We start from the raw sequence: 16,184 nt of genomic DNA on the forward strand, positions 1-16,184 counted from the left end.
GTCTAGCTAATTGGGGCCATGGGATAATTTGGGGATATTGATGGAGCTTCTGGGTTTAGGATTGATAATTCTTCTTGATTGTTTGTTGCTTGGGGTTTTCTTCTGCCCTCAATTTACCCAAAAGAAGAAAAAAGAAGCAGAAAAAGTATAAAAGCAATTTGAAATTACGTACATATCAGAGGTACTCCGAAGTATAAAGCAGGGTAAATTCTAGTTTAGGTACTCCAATGTTTTCTTTATGCTAAAATTAAATCAGAGGTCTTAGTTGAATGAAATGGGTGCTAATGGGAACAATGAATCAGAATCTTTGTCCAAGCAGGGTCAGCAGGAAGTTTTTGTACTCTCCTGATGTGTCATCTATAACATCACCTTCGAGGCTGGTTTTGGACAGTTTGGAATACTCCTCTCTGATTTTGATCATGTCAATCTCTGCTCTGCTTACAATGGCTCTATTCAGAGAATCTTCATCGGTCCCAAGCCCAACCACAGAATCTTTGATGACCTGGTAAAGGTTCAAGTAACAACGTGAACTCATGTCAGATCATTTGCTAACAGTGAGACATCAATTCTCTACATATCTGCTTGGTATTTGCTTGACCAGAAAATGGAATAGGAGACAATATTCTTCCTTACAATGAGGATTTGAACATCATTGAAAAAGGGGAAAATATGCAATGGTCCAGAGGAGATACAAAGTCTATTGGAAGTGAGGTTTAATATTGGATATCAAGATGGCCAATGATTTTCTCTACTACACTGTCCATTGTTTTATTACCAATAATTCATAAGAGAAATTGATCCACATTGTCCTTTTCCCATCCTTTTCATAGAATCGCGATTCATTTTCAACCAATCCAAATGCCTCAGATGTTAAAACATTGAAAGATGGATTAGATGCATTTCACCAATGCATGCCCAATGTTGTAAGACTAAAACTATTCTAGGGGCTAATGAGGGAGAAAATCAGAAACCAGTTATAGAGTATTCCATTATTTGGATAGAATTAATAAGTATGAGATCAAACTATGCCTATATCTAAATAGTATTCCCATTAATCCAACCAAACACCACCTTTATTCTTTAATTGGAGTCTAATAAAGGCCATTCCAGTTTGAACTTTGAAGCCATGTCAAATTAAGAAAAATAAACTATATAATATGTTGATGCGTTAGGGAATGAAATTACCTGTGCAAAATGTTTCTCGGGTGTATCTATGCAAGTAATTACCAAGGTCAAGAGAGATTCCAGATCACCACTGCCACAACTTTTAATGTTCTGTCAGCAAAACAAAGGGAACTCTAGTGTTTTGTTGTAGTCTTTTTCTCCATAAAAAAATAAATAAATATAAAAAAATATTAAAAAAATAATAATAATAAATAAAAGTAAAAACTAAACAAAGGGAACTTCAGGAAAAATCACAAGTTTTTTTTACTAGTAAACTGTAGAAAACCAGAGCCAATACCTCGTCAATGGAAGTTCCATAGTTTTGCTTGTAACACTCAAAGGTTTCTCTGAGCTGAAACATATTCCTTGTGCTGAGTATAGAAACAACATGATTGTGATCTAATTGCTTTGCCTTGATGGCTTCATATAGCTTCGATGCCTCTGAACTGGCAATGCTTGAATCCACTACCTGTCTGTCATACCTGTAGGAGCTCACTAAACCCAATAGAAGCTGTGGGCAACCCACATTATGAGTCAGTAGGATGCAACAATATAAAACCGTAAGAGATGAGCAGTGCAAATTTTGTGGTTCCAATGAAAGACACAACTTATCTATGGTAATGAAAAGTGGTCGTAAAGGTATATGTGATTTATGCCAACATGCAAGACAAAAGAGAGAATAGAGATGTATGCTTCTATAGTATGACTGTTTTCCTTTTTTCCCTCATATTGACTACATTAATACTAATTCAGACAATCAAGGTTTTACCACTTTTATAATCTACATACTCAGGGACGCTCACTACTATGTTAATGACTTTGGCACTATAGAGCCAAACTAACTCACTGACACACAACGTACACCCCCAATCTTTTCCATTACCAAATAGCTTTTGCAAGGATAAGCACTCTTTTCCATTATTTTCATCAACTAATAGCTCTCTTATCCTTGCAAAATGCTCTTCTCTTTCTACCTCACAAAAGAATCATGACAGTAGGAATCCCATAATGGGAGTTTCTCAGACCACCACCAAAGAACCACTTTCGGCCATTTTTGTTAACTCTAGTAATTGCTAGAGTGCCAACTGCCAAGCAGAAACAGATACCACAGGTTTTAGCGAATGGCATGCAAGTGATTCGTGCATAATTCTAATTTACCAAGTACATGAATCTAATGTTTCCTAGCTAGTCAAATATGCTTTCACCTTTCTGAGGGGGAGGGAAAGAGTGGATGCAATGTCCTCCTCAAGTGAGCATTCAAAGAGTGAACCATAGACCTGCCTCACTGCCATCAAGTGTTGAGGAGATGATGCACATGCTATCTCAACTAGCACTTTCAGGTGTTTTATTCCTTTCTTCTTCTTCATTAGTGCATCTCTTGCCACTTTAGCATCCCTTTCAGGAGGATCATATGTCCACAAAATTACTGCATCCTGTTACACGTCATTACTTATGTTGTTACGTATAAACAAATGGAAGGGGTAACACTTTTATGCATGTCTGTTTCCATTGAAGACAGTGACTAATGGTTTTCATTTTTGTAAACACCTCATTACCAATACTTTCCTGGTTAAAATTCTAAACATCCCATAGAAGTGTGTTGTCATAAAATATTAAAATTTTGGACCAAAACAAAAGAATTCATGTTAGTGATCAACAATACCATGCACTCCTTAGGTACTTAATGGCTTCTGAAACATTTCTTTCATTGTTTAAATCAAGGCTACGGAAGATAGTGACATGATGTATGCCATGTAAGAGTCTGTTGCATTAACTGGAACTTTTGGAATGGGAACATGTAGATGTATACTATAATGTGATTGAACAAAAAACAGGTGATGAAGGATAACAATGATAAATTTTAGAATTTTAACTCTGATTTAATGAGCTACATTGCCTACATCCTTAATTTTTGTACTGACACTGTTGGACAAGTAATTGTTCTGTGAGCAATCAACCAGGCTGATGTTGTGACTAAGAGTCCGACCAATTTCAGCAATAGCAGTAGTAAGGTAGAGAATGAAACCTCTCAATGTTTGAATGCGTTTTAATATATTAATTTTCGTCGGCTCTTTTACTTTCCAAGCAACTTTAAGCAAGTGATTGCAACTGAGAAAACTCACAGAACACACAAATGCTAAGTGAAGTGCACATAGTTAGTTAACTATTTATAATATATATTGATAATTCACTCAACAGTACTTTATGTTTTGGTAGTTTATTCATCAAGTAGAATAATTAGAAAGTTGTAGTATCATATATAACGGAAGAGCAATAACAAAAAACAGGAGATTGAAATATAGCTTGCATTCACATTCTTTAACAAACACTTTACTTTGCCAAGTCTTTTATGAACCAGAATAATTAGAAAGTGGGTAGTATCGTACAATAAAGAGGAAAAATAACAGACAACAACAAGGAATGTGTTTTCCATGCTTATGCAAGACATTTAATATGGCCTTTGAATGAACGACTCACATTAAAAGTTGGAATTTTTTCTTCTGGGCCGTATATGAATTATAAGAAATGGGAAGAGTAAGGGGTTGTAGAAAATTACTCTGAAATCTCCGGAGAGTTCAGATTGGAGAGCATCAATGAGGGACTTATTGTAAAGCTGTTGATAAGTGTCTCTGATTTTTCTCCTTTGGCTTGCATTCCTATGTCCGAGTATCCATATCACAGCCTCCTCGTCAGTTCCAAATCCTATACTCATTAAGAGAAACACTTATAATTAAAAAAGAAAGGTGATTGATCAAAGAATGGAAGCAGCGAATTCATTGATCACACTAATGATTCATGAACATAATTTCAAGGTAGAATGTCAAAACTCAGAGATTATAAGAGATTATCATATGTAAATCAGATCATTTGAAGCATGAACAAATCAAACCAACCGATTGAAAATCAGAAAGACAATCTGGAAACTCTTAGACCAAACACATTAACAGACATTGCATGAAAAAATATTCAAGACACATTCTTTTGGATCAGAAGAAGAGAAGGACCTTCAAAGGCTTTATTGAGTCTCTCACAGTCTTCTTCTGGAGAAGGAACAGCTTCTGGTACTCTGAGACCGCTCATTTCCGCAGCTTTTCTCTGAAAATGAACAACAATGGTGACGATGATGAGTTGCAGAGTGTGGCAATATCAGTTTCTCCCTCCTTAATTGTCACCCTGAAACTTCGCTCCAGTCAAACTCTTGTAATCACTATCTTTTCAAATTTACAAACATACCCCCTCACTTAATCATATTTTTCTTTAAAACCCATTCTTTTACATTTTTAGCGAGAGAGTAATCAGTGTATTGATATGCACTTGCACAAGCAAGAATACAGGCTAGATAATATCTAAGTATATTTTTTTGTTATTAAAAAAAGTTACCTATAAATATCAACAAATATATTCTGAATCTGTTAGTTTACTTGCATCGCCCGTGCATAGAAAACTTTTTCCTTTTTAAGTTTACCTCTTTTGGCTAGAGAGGTGGGTATTAATGTCTAAATTTTTTTTGAACATATTAATCTCTAAATTGAGTTGAGCATGAGTAAACAGAGATTTATAATATAATAACTATGTAAGAGAAAAAATTATAGATATTTTTATATGACCTGAAAAATTATTGAATCATTGAATGTATGGTTAACTGTGGAAGATAAAAACAAAAACAAAAAATAACTAGGTTAACTTTATATCAAGTCCTCGGTGTTTGCCGAAATACGAAATATAGCCTCTTATTTATTTGTGGTTTTGACGTACCCACAAACTTACAAACAGGTTAAATTATTGCTCACATAAGGTTAAGATGTAAACTCATATGGGCGATTGCATTTGAATTTCGTTACAATCATGAAAGCATCAGTTTTGAGTGCATTAACTTATTTGAAAATAAAGCCAAGTAATGAACGTGTTTATCAAAGAAATTGATCGGGATATGCAACGTATTATGAGTCGGTTTCATGACTTCGTCAATAGCCCGATAAAATGTAATTAAACACCATTTGATTTCGTTTTAAGATATCGAAATTTGGCTTGTCGATCTATTCTCAATGAGTTTTTCTATTGGAATCTCCAAATTTACTCACTTGACCTCTATGCTTTTTACACCTCTTATTAAATTTTTAAATACTAAATTTACTTACTAAACCTCATTAAACTTCCTCAAATAACCTCACTCATATAATTTGCAAACAAATTATTATCTTTAAAATAAAAAATTTAGTCATTTCAATGATTTAATCACTCTATAAATCTTAAATAAATATACATTTCTTAATCAAACGTGAGTTTCAAAAATTAATGTCTAATCAATAAGAAAATGCCATGAACTATTATTTTTTTTTTCTATTTTAGCTGTGCAAAAAAAAAAAATGAAGAAATCATTTGTTTTTATTCTCAAAAAAAAATATTCTTTTTTTATTTGTTTATTATTTTTTTCTGTATTTTTTGTACTACATGATTAATTAATTAATTAATTTTTTTTTTGCAAATATAATGGATTGACTTAGATTTAGGTCATAAATCATAAGATGATTTATTTTGTTTTCCCTCACCAATATGTGTTCAACATATATATCATACATTTTTATGTCACATGATCTTAATCATACTTTTTATTCTTATTAAATATATATGAATGTTTTAATGAGTATGTAGTGAAATTGGAAAATGAAAATAGATAAGGAAATCTAATATTATTGAATAGGAAAGTCTGCATAAAATAAATATAATATTTTTTTAGTATAATTATTGTCCTTAATAGTCATTTTATAGTAGGTTATATATGTCATTTAATAATTCATAATAGAGTGAGGTCAAGTGAGCAGATTTGGAGGTCCCAATAGAAACTCTCATTCTCAATTTTTAGTCGTTCAATCAAATTAAATAAATAAATAAATAAATAAAGTTTAGGACTTTAGGGTTTGTCTATTTACCTCATTTCTAAATATTTTTTTCCCACTTACCCCATTAAGTTTTTTTAATTCCCTTTTACCCAAAACACTCTAAAAAGATCTTCCCTAATACCCTATTAAGATTTTTTTTATAATTTTTTTAATACTATTTTACCCTCACCTCTTTGTTACTTAGAGAGAGAGAGAGAGAGAGAGAAAATGGAAGAGAGAGAAACCATAGAAGACTTCGTCAGAAGCCGGTCACCGGTCGCCGGATTTCTATCACCGACCGCCGCCCACTGGATTTTTCTGAAAACCTCATCGGAAAGGTTTATACCCCAATAGACATCTATTGTCTCCCAATATAGGGGCAATAGACCTCTATTGCTCCCCAATAGACGTCTATTGTCCCCCAATAGAACTTTCGATCGTCAGAATATGAACTAATCTTCCTAAATTTAGACAAATAAAACTTTGTTTAAAGAAAAAAAACAAAGAAATTATATCAATTTAGAAACGTCTATTGCCCCCCAAAAGATGTCTATTGTCCCCCAATAGACGTTTAACAAACCTATATTGCCCCCCCCCAACACACACACAATAGACAAAAAAAAAATTAATTAATTTAGGCAACCCGAAAATACTCTGGGTAAATGTCATATATTTGCACCAAGACTTACCATGAGTTTACCAAAACCTAGGCAGAAGCCAACACCCAAAACCCAATAGCCATTTGCTCAAACACCCTAATTTATGCAATTAGGGAAATTAGAGTATTTGAGCATTTCATAGAAAATGATTTATGCAATTTCCATTTCATGTATTAATTGGATACTAAATGGTAGATGTTCAATGACTAATTATAAGAATATACAACCGCAGGAGAAGGATTTCTATCCAAAATGACCAATGAAATAAGTGTTAAGTGTTCTCTGACCAATTCACATAATAAACCCGATTAGGCAAAAGCACATTATCACCACACACTCACTGCCAAGCTCCTTATGTTATTCTCAGCCGTCCTGAATATCCTTCTGTCTTCAATAAACCAGCTTCTGCAACAACCTCACAGTGGTAAGAATCATCCCCAATTACAGGGGAACAATTACGGTTTTCTTTTGTGAAAACGCTCCGCATAAACAGGAGACAGAAACTAGGGTTTGGGAAACTCAGGGGATTGTTCAGTGCTGGTCCGGTTGCGCCTCCGCGTCGACCATGGCTTCTGGCCTCATCGACGGATGGCGGGTGTTGCCGGATTGGTTCGTGGAGTCTCGTGGCTTCAGGTATTGCCTTTTCTTCATTGGTCTGGGTTCTGTATGATGCGTCCCTCCTCTCAGGCGGTTGCGCAGGCGTGGTTGATGGGTGATTGGGGTTCGACGACGGTGCAAACATGGAGTAGGTGGCCAGCAACCAGATCGTGGCGGCGGCATACCATGGATTGTATGGGGCTGGTTACTGCTCTTCGTTGTGTCGATAGTCGGAGCCTTCGATGGTGGAGCTTTCAATGGTGGTTTCAGGCTCTCAAGCCGGTGGAAGCAAACAGGCGACATGGTACAGTTAATTTCTTCCTGGTTTTTGGTTTGGGTATGTGGTTTTGGCCTGGATCCCATCGAAAACCGGCAGGGGGTTTGGTGTGGTTTGTTGCGCGGGTTGCAGTTCTTCGGCGAGACGAGCTCGAAGGGATTGATTTATGGTGGTGGTTTACCGGCAGAACACCTGGAGGAAGAGAAGTGGAATGCAGCGGCTGGTTTGTGCTTTTGTTTAAGGTAGTTTTTTTGGTTAGTAATTTGGTTAGGTTTTTTGGTCGTTAGTATGTCCCTACTCATTTGAGCTAGGGTTGGGTCAAGTTGAGGTGCCATGGATGTGGTGTCTTTCCTGGGGACGAATTGGTCCATTGTTGGTTTTATTTTATGGTCAATGTGCTGACGAGCGATCCTTGCACGTGGTCTGGAACCTTTGGGACACGGTGTGGAAGAGGGCGTTGGTTTTTCTGGCGGTTGTCTATGAGGTAGTATTGATATTCTCGGGATTCTATGTAGCCCGAGAGGTTGGGCGATATAGGTGGTTAGGGGTTGGGCCCTTTCGACTCATGGAGGTCATTCATGACGGACCCGTAACTGGTTTAGGTTTCAGGGAGGAGAGTGGGGAATTCTTGTACACCACCGGTCGATCCCGTTTTATGTAATCTGGCTTCTTTTAATAAAAGTTTCTTATTCTCAAAAAAAAAAAAAAAAAAAAATCATCCCCAATTGAACCAGATCAATACTAACTCTAATGCAAATATATGATTTCTAATTCAACCCAAATTAATGGTATCAAATCAAGCCATCTAAATCAAATCATGTTGAATAATGTAGACAGCCATATACCAATCCAAGCTGAATATATGCCATACACCCATTCGTTTTCAAGGTCATTGATCTTATAAACGTCCTCCGTCGTTTTGCATCTTTTGCATGACCAGTCGACCACCCAAACCCGGGCTTCTACTGCTTCTGGCGACGTGGCAAGCGTGGTGAGAGCGATGGAAAATCTGAACCTGAAGGCTGCGGCGGTGAGAGAGAGAGAGATCGAGGTCAGAGAGAGAGAGAGAGATCGAGGTGAGAATGAGAGGAGGGATGGCTGGCAAGATCGTCTCGGTTAGTCGGCGCCGGAAGATGTCAGTTGTGGTGGGCATGACAGTGGTTGTAATTCATTAATTAGATTAAGGGTAAAATTGTTATTTCACTTTAAATTAGGTTAGTGGGAATAAAAATTTGTTGCAGGGGTAAGTGAGATAATTTTAATTAATTTTAGTACTTTGAATCAAGGACCCAAATGTGGTTACATTACATTTTTTTAATGTGAGTGCATCTTAACTCTGGCTTAAATAATGCCAATGTACGTGCACCACATCTTTGGCTAAATGATTTCGTTCTCACTCTATTTTTGATTTAAATTGTCATTTTGCACCATTTTCATCAATTCAGTATATTTTTTTATTTAATATAAAGAAGTTTTTAATTATTCTCAAACATGAAAGTTTTTAATTAATAGTCTCTCTTGCAAAAGAACCCAAAAATAATTATATACCACTTAATTTTGGCATAACGCGAGCTTCAATTTACAGCGCAAAGTATTGTGTAGGGTGACACGTCTGACTGACCAATCATAAAATTTTAACACTAAAATAATGCTGCGAGTTATACAAAAACTCCAAAATATTTTTCTTATTTAATATATTAAAAATTTAATTGATTGATTGAACATGCAAATGGACTGAACTAGCAAAGAAGTTATGGACAAACATAGAGACAGTATGGAAACACATTTTAAAACTACCACATGTTCCATGCATGATTAGTTTATATATCAATAATAGAACTAATAATATAGGGAAGATATTCCCAGATTGATATTCTCTTGCATTATGACGACCATGTGTCCTACATATACTATAAAATGGTATGCTTCTAGATTAATGAAATTAAGGCATGTGGGTGAGTGAGATTTTGTGCCACACAACTGAGCGAGGGAGCTTTTCTTTCTTTCTGGTCACATTGATCACACTACGCAAGTATGGATTTTTCAAATACAACGCCTTTCCATTATTTTCCCCAGAAATAGAAAACAATATTCCTCCCATCACATGTTCTCTTATTCTTTTTTGTTTTCTTGTATTCACACGTTTAGAGCGAGCTATGCTATCAATCAACTCTTCATGTTAGCTTCTTACTTACTTTGGAGATCGATTAGATGCAGAGAAGTTGGTGATTTTATTCTGTGCAATTACTGGAGTACGTTTGGAGATGCTCATTATACAATGACATGAATTATCTAGATTTGTTAACAGTGGTGAACGTGATTCACAATTCCCCTACGGAATTCAACAACATAAAGTTTCATTATGGCATAGTGCATATATAGGTTATCTGAGTAAAAAAATAAGAGAAAATTCAGTCACCGTCCCCAAATTATGCTGCCAAGGCCAATCAAAAGTATCAATGTGATACCCAAAGATATATTTTGACATCAACGTGATGCTTTCGTCCAAAATTTGTGACGGTTCCGTTAAAAATGATCACGTGTCATACATGTGAAAAAATTTTAAGGGCAAAGTCGTACTTTTACACCAATTTTGTTATATATATATATATATATATATATATATATATATATATTATAAAAAAATGTATGTTTTTCATCTTCAACTTAAACCGAAGAACAAGAACCCCCAAAATTTCAACTCTCTCTCTCTCTCTCAAAATTAAACTGAATAAGCCCTAAAATTTCATTCTCAAATCGGAAACCAAAATCAACCATGGCAAGTTCCGTCAGCAGCTTCGAAGATTTTGAATTCTTGCAATTCGAAGACTCCGATCAAGACTCTCTCTAGGAATTCATCGACCTATCCGACGCCGACTCCAACGACAACCTCCCCACCTCAACTCCGACGTCGAACCACCACAAAACTCCGAGCTCATTGGGCCCAACACTTCATTCGACTCCCCAATCGCTTCGCCCATCGCCGACCTGATCCGAGCCCACACCCGCCGTCGTCAGATCCCTCTCGTTCGCCTTCTCGATCTACATTTCCTGAGCCCTCTCAATTTCAATGACTGCCGTGGCCATGATGATGATGTCGTCCGCGGTGAGCGACAAGTTTTGGCTGGAGAGGATGAGGAAATTGGGAAGAGGACATTTGCTCAAAGATTGCAAGGAGGTTTCCAGATTGGGTTTTCTCATGTGAAGGTGAGAGATTGAGCTTCAAGTGGTATAATATATTGGTTTTGTGAAGGATTTTTGGAATTTGGTTGATGCTATAAAGAAAAAAGGGTTATGTATGTGAGAGGTTTAATCGTGTTTGTTGTATTTGTTTTGTACAACGTAGCTCATGGATTGTGATGTTCTGGATGACTATAAGCTATTGATTGTTGATTAGTTCTTGTATTAATTTGAACTTCGTTGGTTTTGATAAAGAAAAAGAGGGCTTTTTGGTGCTTAATTGGGGATATTGAGATAATGTTGAGGAAGCAAACCAGGTCAACTCAAAATGATCAACATCAACACCAAATGGAGCATATGCCAATTTCTAATGCTCGGTCTAGTCACATTTTTGGTCTGATGTTCTTGGACCAAATCTGAAAAGTAATTTTTTTTTTCATTGTCCCTAGTCTGTTTGTGGGGTTGAGTCTTATAGGTTTAACAAATTTTGATTCAGTTAGGAGACCAACTTCACCTCTAGATTTTAGGGTGTTTTCGAATCTAGGCAGCCCCTTTAGGTCCCCAAGACCACCTCTTCATGGGCATAAGAGGAGCTGGGGTAGTAGTAAAGCAGGCTTAAGCATCATCGACTCTCCTGATGATGATGATGATGATGTCAAGTTTTCTGGGAAAGTTCCTAGATCATCAGAGAAGAAGAAGAAGAAGGAAAAAGAATAAGAAAAAAAAATGAATTAACAAAAGAAAAGGGTACATTGGTCTTTTTTTTTTTTGTCTTCATGTGCTTGCCACGTCACTTTTTTAATGGAACCGTCACAAATTTTGAACGGAAGTATCACGTTGATGACAAAATATGTCTTTGGATATCACATTGATACTTTTGAGAGTTTGGGTATCAAATTAGCTTTGGCAGCATAGTTTGGGGACGGTGACTGAATTTTTCTTAAAAAATAATAAAACATAACTTCTTTTGATCGTCCATTTATTTCAAACAATAGCCTAGCTATTTTTACAATGTACAATCAAGGACAGATAAATAACTGTATGATCTATAGTCTTTTGATATCTTGATGTTTATTGTAAACAGGGGTTCAGGCTCTATGTCATCCCTTGTGTTTCATTAAATAAAGCTTGAGGGCAGTCGCATCAGTTTTTTATTTTATTATTATTATTATTGTTTATTTTTAATTTTTTTTTTTATAGAAGAAATGACCATATGAATGATATGATCTATAAATTTTCGTCAAAAACTTTCTCATTTCAAGTTTTGATACCACATAGATATATAGTGTTTTTTCTTGTTGGTCGATATCAGAGTCGTTTTGTTTTTTGTTTTTGTCAAAGGATATCAGAGTCGGTGACTAGATGCCGTAGCATATAATGATAAGAAGTAACAAAATAATTTCAATCCAGGCTAGCTAGCTACCAAATCGATTAGATGCATTAAGGAGGCTAGGGACAAAGATGATAAGGCAAAGTGGCAAACCCCTGTTCCAACACGTACATGACTCACTGTCAATCAATGTGATATGACCATGTGATGTCTTCACCCACATGCAAAATGAAGATGAAGCAATAATTAACTAAGAATTATTCATTTTAGCTTTGTATATATGGAAACACATGTTCCATACGTAGTTTGCATATATGGAAATATATTATCCCTACATTTGAATTCATCACATGCTTTGCAGCATTATGACCTTGTCCTTGAATTCACATCTCTCCCTCTATTTCTTCTTCTCGAGATAATGATAATGTCAATTTGTTAGAATTTAAATGAAATGTATGTATCTATCATTCTGAATAAATGTTTAAAGCACGATTATAAACTATGAAGTTAGGTAAAAAAAAAAACACTCATAAACCTTTAAAAAATTACTCGATCAAAATCTAAGTGATAGACTGTGATTTCACCTAAACGCGAAAGACATTATAAAAGAACATAGAGATAACCATGTCTACTTTCTTCCTCTTGCATCCGTTGGTTTTAAAACCATCAACAATCTTAATAAAATGGATCTAGATATACCTCACTTTTGAAATACATTATGAGTATTTCTTTGTAGTGCTATAATTTGCACGTGCCATTTTAGGATTTTGTTTATTTATTTATTTATTTTATTTTTTTAAAATGTTTTTGAGTAGAAAGATTGCAGTGAGCCTGTAAATACAGCACAGAGGCCACTCATTATGTGGAATTTTGCTTTTTAAGTAATTAAGTGAACAATATGTCATTTAAAAGAAAAGCTATGTGATGGCAACGATCGAATTAATAAGAGGAAAAGAGAAACGAAAAATATCTCTTTAATGGGGGGTAACATAAATTCTTTGTGGGTGGCGAAAATTAGAAATTGCAGAAAACCCTGGGAATACATAGTAAAACACACCTAGAATATGTGGACTCGTCTGCAAGAAACGCCGAATTGAATAACATTAATTAATTAATACAGGTCAAAATCCATAAATACTGTAATGAAATCTTATGGGCTGTTTCTTTGCTATTCTCCTGGTGAAGTTACTAATTTACCCCTTAACCTTTGGACTGGAACATATATAATCAGCATGGGGGAGAAGATCTCTCTACACGTTGGCTTAAACGAACAATGGCTCTCACTGATGAGTTGAAGACTCTCAACAACGCTTTCTCAGGTCCCCCATTTCAAATCTTCAATCTTCACCTGTTCATCATCTTCCATTTCAATTACATTCGTTTATTAGCTACTGCCCATTTTGATTCCTTTTCTTGTCTGCAATCTTATTTGTGAATTTGGTCTAACATTTTATGAATATACATACGTATTTCTCCAGTTTTTATTTGGTCCAATGTTCAAATAAAATTATAGATTTTTTTTACTAGATGATATTGACCTGAAGTTGTATAGGGAAGAAATGTTTTGCTGGGGATGGGTTTCTTTAGAAAATGAGTGGGGAAATTTCTCTCTATCTACTGATTTGGATTTTTGTCATTGATGAGTAATGAACTAATGCAGGGCTTGGAGTTGATGAGAAGTCATTGATATCAATATTGGGAAACTCGCATCCTGAGGAGAGGAAATGTTTCAGGAAAGGAACTCCCCATCTTTTCAAAGAGGATGAACGCCTCTTTGAGAGATGGAACGATGACCGTGTCAGACTTCTCAAGCATGAATTCATGCGCTTTAAGGTACATTTCTTGTCCCATGTTTCATTTTCATTCACTTATCTTACTTTCGTGACACATTTTTATTTCGATTTTCGTATGCTTACTCAAATTGATGTCAAATGATAACACACACATATTCAAGGTCCTATGTTATTAGCCTGTACGTGAATCAGGTTCGTTGATAGAGGCCCGTGAAACATGTCTGGTACTCTAGATATATCCTTGATTGACATCCTAATAATCTGAGATACGACATTGTCGAATGAAATGACCATCCATCTTCAAATTCTATATATGTGGATTTTGATGGACAGGGTGCTGATGAGTTCCTTTATATGAACTTTTTCAGAATGCTGTGGTGTTATGGGCTATGCATCCATGGGAAAGAGATGCTCGCTTGGTGAAGGAGGCTTTGAAGAAAGGGCCAGAAGTCTATGGTGTCATTGTAGAGATTGCATGCACTAGATCCTCAGAAGAGCTATTAGGAGCTAGAAAGGCCTACCATTCCCTCTTTGACCACTCCATTGAAGAAGATGTTGCCTACCACATTGATGGCCCTGAAAAAAAGGTAATGACCATCTTCCTAATATATTTAAATAGGACAGTGCCTATTTCACAGTTGTGATTTGCAATGGTACAACTCGAGATTACAGAAATATAGGACCTAGGGTAAAACTATAAAATATTTACCAACTTCATCTTTCATAGAGATGAGATTTCAAAAACTTGGTGATACTTTTGCTTCTACCAAATATGTAGGGAATTGGATAATGTAATTCTAATAGACTGGACATTTTATCCTTTACCTTTGTAGTGTCAGAAACTGTTCTTCCAAACCTATTACAGAAATGGCAATGCTGTTCCTACTCCCCTTTCATTATCATGTTGCATCAAAAGTAATAAAATATTGAAGTTGAAGTGAAGAATGACAAAATCAGTGTGAGAATAGCAGTTGTCATGTAGAAAAACCATTTTCCAACACTTTTCCAGTGATTGCAATTGTGTTGTTTGAATTCCTCCAGCAGATATCCATGGGATTGCAAAATGGAAGCCTTGTAGCACTTCCCTTTCTGAACTCACTTTATATGATATATGACATGAACATGTGAAGGCTTTTAACTAGTGTTTTTCTTTTCCTTGTGGCATTTTGTTTTTACAGCTCTTGGTTGCACTTGTTAGTGCCTATAGGTATGAAGGAGCAAAGGTTAAAGATGACACCGCAAAATCTGAGGCACAAACACTCTCTCATGCCATTAAGAATGCAGATAAGACAAACCCCATCGAAGATGATGAGGTGATTAGGATACTATCAACAAGGAGCAAGGCCCATCTCCGGGAAGTATATAAACACTACAAGGAGATTTCTGGCCAGAACATCGATGAGGTATGTATTCGAAAATACAAAATGAACTCAGGTGGCAAAACATTTCAAGCTGGCTGAACTTCTAATCTTTAAACAGCCCGGCCCCTTGCATTCATTTAAATTGATAAATATTGAGCTTATATATAGGCATTGATTCCTAATGAGTGCTTTGTTTAGGATCTTGATGTTGCTTTGAGGTTAAAAGAGACGGTGCAATGCCTATGTACTCCTCAGACATATTTCAGCAAGGTAAGGCAAAACTGCAATCAAATTACAGAGCATAGCATTTAAACATTTTCTCTTCTGGCATGTTATGTCATCAGATGTCACATGTTGTCAGCCATTTATTAGGTGGAATCATCTCTGGATGTTTAGTTCAGATATATTTTCGGCTTTCCATGCATAACATGCCGGATATCTGGCCATTGTGGATGACATTGTTTAATTTTTTTCCCTCAGGTGCTGGAATTGGCATTGAGGAATGATGTGGATAAGAACACCAAAAAGGGACTGACTAGAGTAATTGTGACCCGAGCTGACACAGATATGAAAGAGATCAAAGAGGATTACGAGAACCAATATGGAGTTTCTCTATCCAATAAAATTGAAGAGACAGCTAATGGGAACTATAAGGATTTCTTGCTTACCTTGGTTGCAAGGACCTAGAATTTGGGATTTGTTGGGATTACCTGAAATGGTTTTAAGAGGTTTTACTCTTTTTCATTGTTGGTCATGGATGCCTGCTAGTGTTCTTTTTTTGTATCATTATTACTTGTTTTAGCATCAAGAGAAACTTCAATAAATCAATTCATCAGCGAGTGATTTTACCATTTAATAAAGAGATCCCTCACGACTAAATATAAATCCCATAGAAGCAACATTCTGATAAACTATTTTCCCTCGCGACTCCAGTTTCCTTTTT

The 16,184-nt window shown here is 35.8% G+C and overlaps 2 protein-coding genes across 2 annotated transcripts; one reads left to right on the top strand and one right to left on the bottom strand.

The window, feature by feature from the left end:
• Positions 1 to 143: 143 nt before the first annotated feature.
• Positions 144 to 4,332, bottom strand: LOC112174793 (annexin D3). Its single transcript, XM_024312608.2, has 6 exons — positions 4,170 to 4,332; positions 3,722 to 3,867; positions 2,370 to 2,597; positions 1,463 to 1,675; positions 1,186 to 1,275; positions 144 to 502 (listed from the first exon to the last, which is right to left on the bottom strand). The coding sequence occupies exons 1-6, from the start codon at positions 4,243 to 4,245 to the stop codon at positions 299 to 301; spliced, it is 957 nt and encodes a 318-aa protein (XP_024168376.1). The 5' UTR covers positions 4,246 to 4,332; the 3' UTR covers positions 144 to 298.
• Positions 4,333 to 13,343: 9,011 nt separating this feature from the next.
• On the top strand, positions 13,344 to 16,119 carry LOC112177700 (annexin D4). Its single transcript, XM_024315963.2, has 6 exons — positions 13,344 to 13,406; positions 13,748 to 13,920; positions 14,249 to 14,467; positions 15,059 to 15,283; positions 15,440 to 15,511; positions 15,722 to 16,119. The coding sequence occupies exons 1-6, from the start codon at positions 13,361 to 13,363 to the stop codon at positions 15,926 to 15,928; spliced, it is 942 nt and encodes a 313-aa protein (XP_024171731.1). The 5' UTR covers positions 13,344 to 13,360; the 3' UTR covers positions 15,929 to 16,119.
• The last annotated feature ends 65 nt before the right edge of the window (positions 16,120 to 16,184 follow it).

Source organism: Rosa chinensis, chromosome 1 (genome assembly GCF_002994745.2).
Source record: "Rosa chinensis cultivar Old Blush chromosome 1, RchiOBHm-V2, whole genome shotgun sequence".
NCBI classification, from domain to species: Eukaryota; Viridiplantae; Streptophyta; class Magnoliopsida; order Rosales; family Rosaceae; genus Rosa; species Rosa chinensis.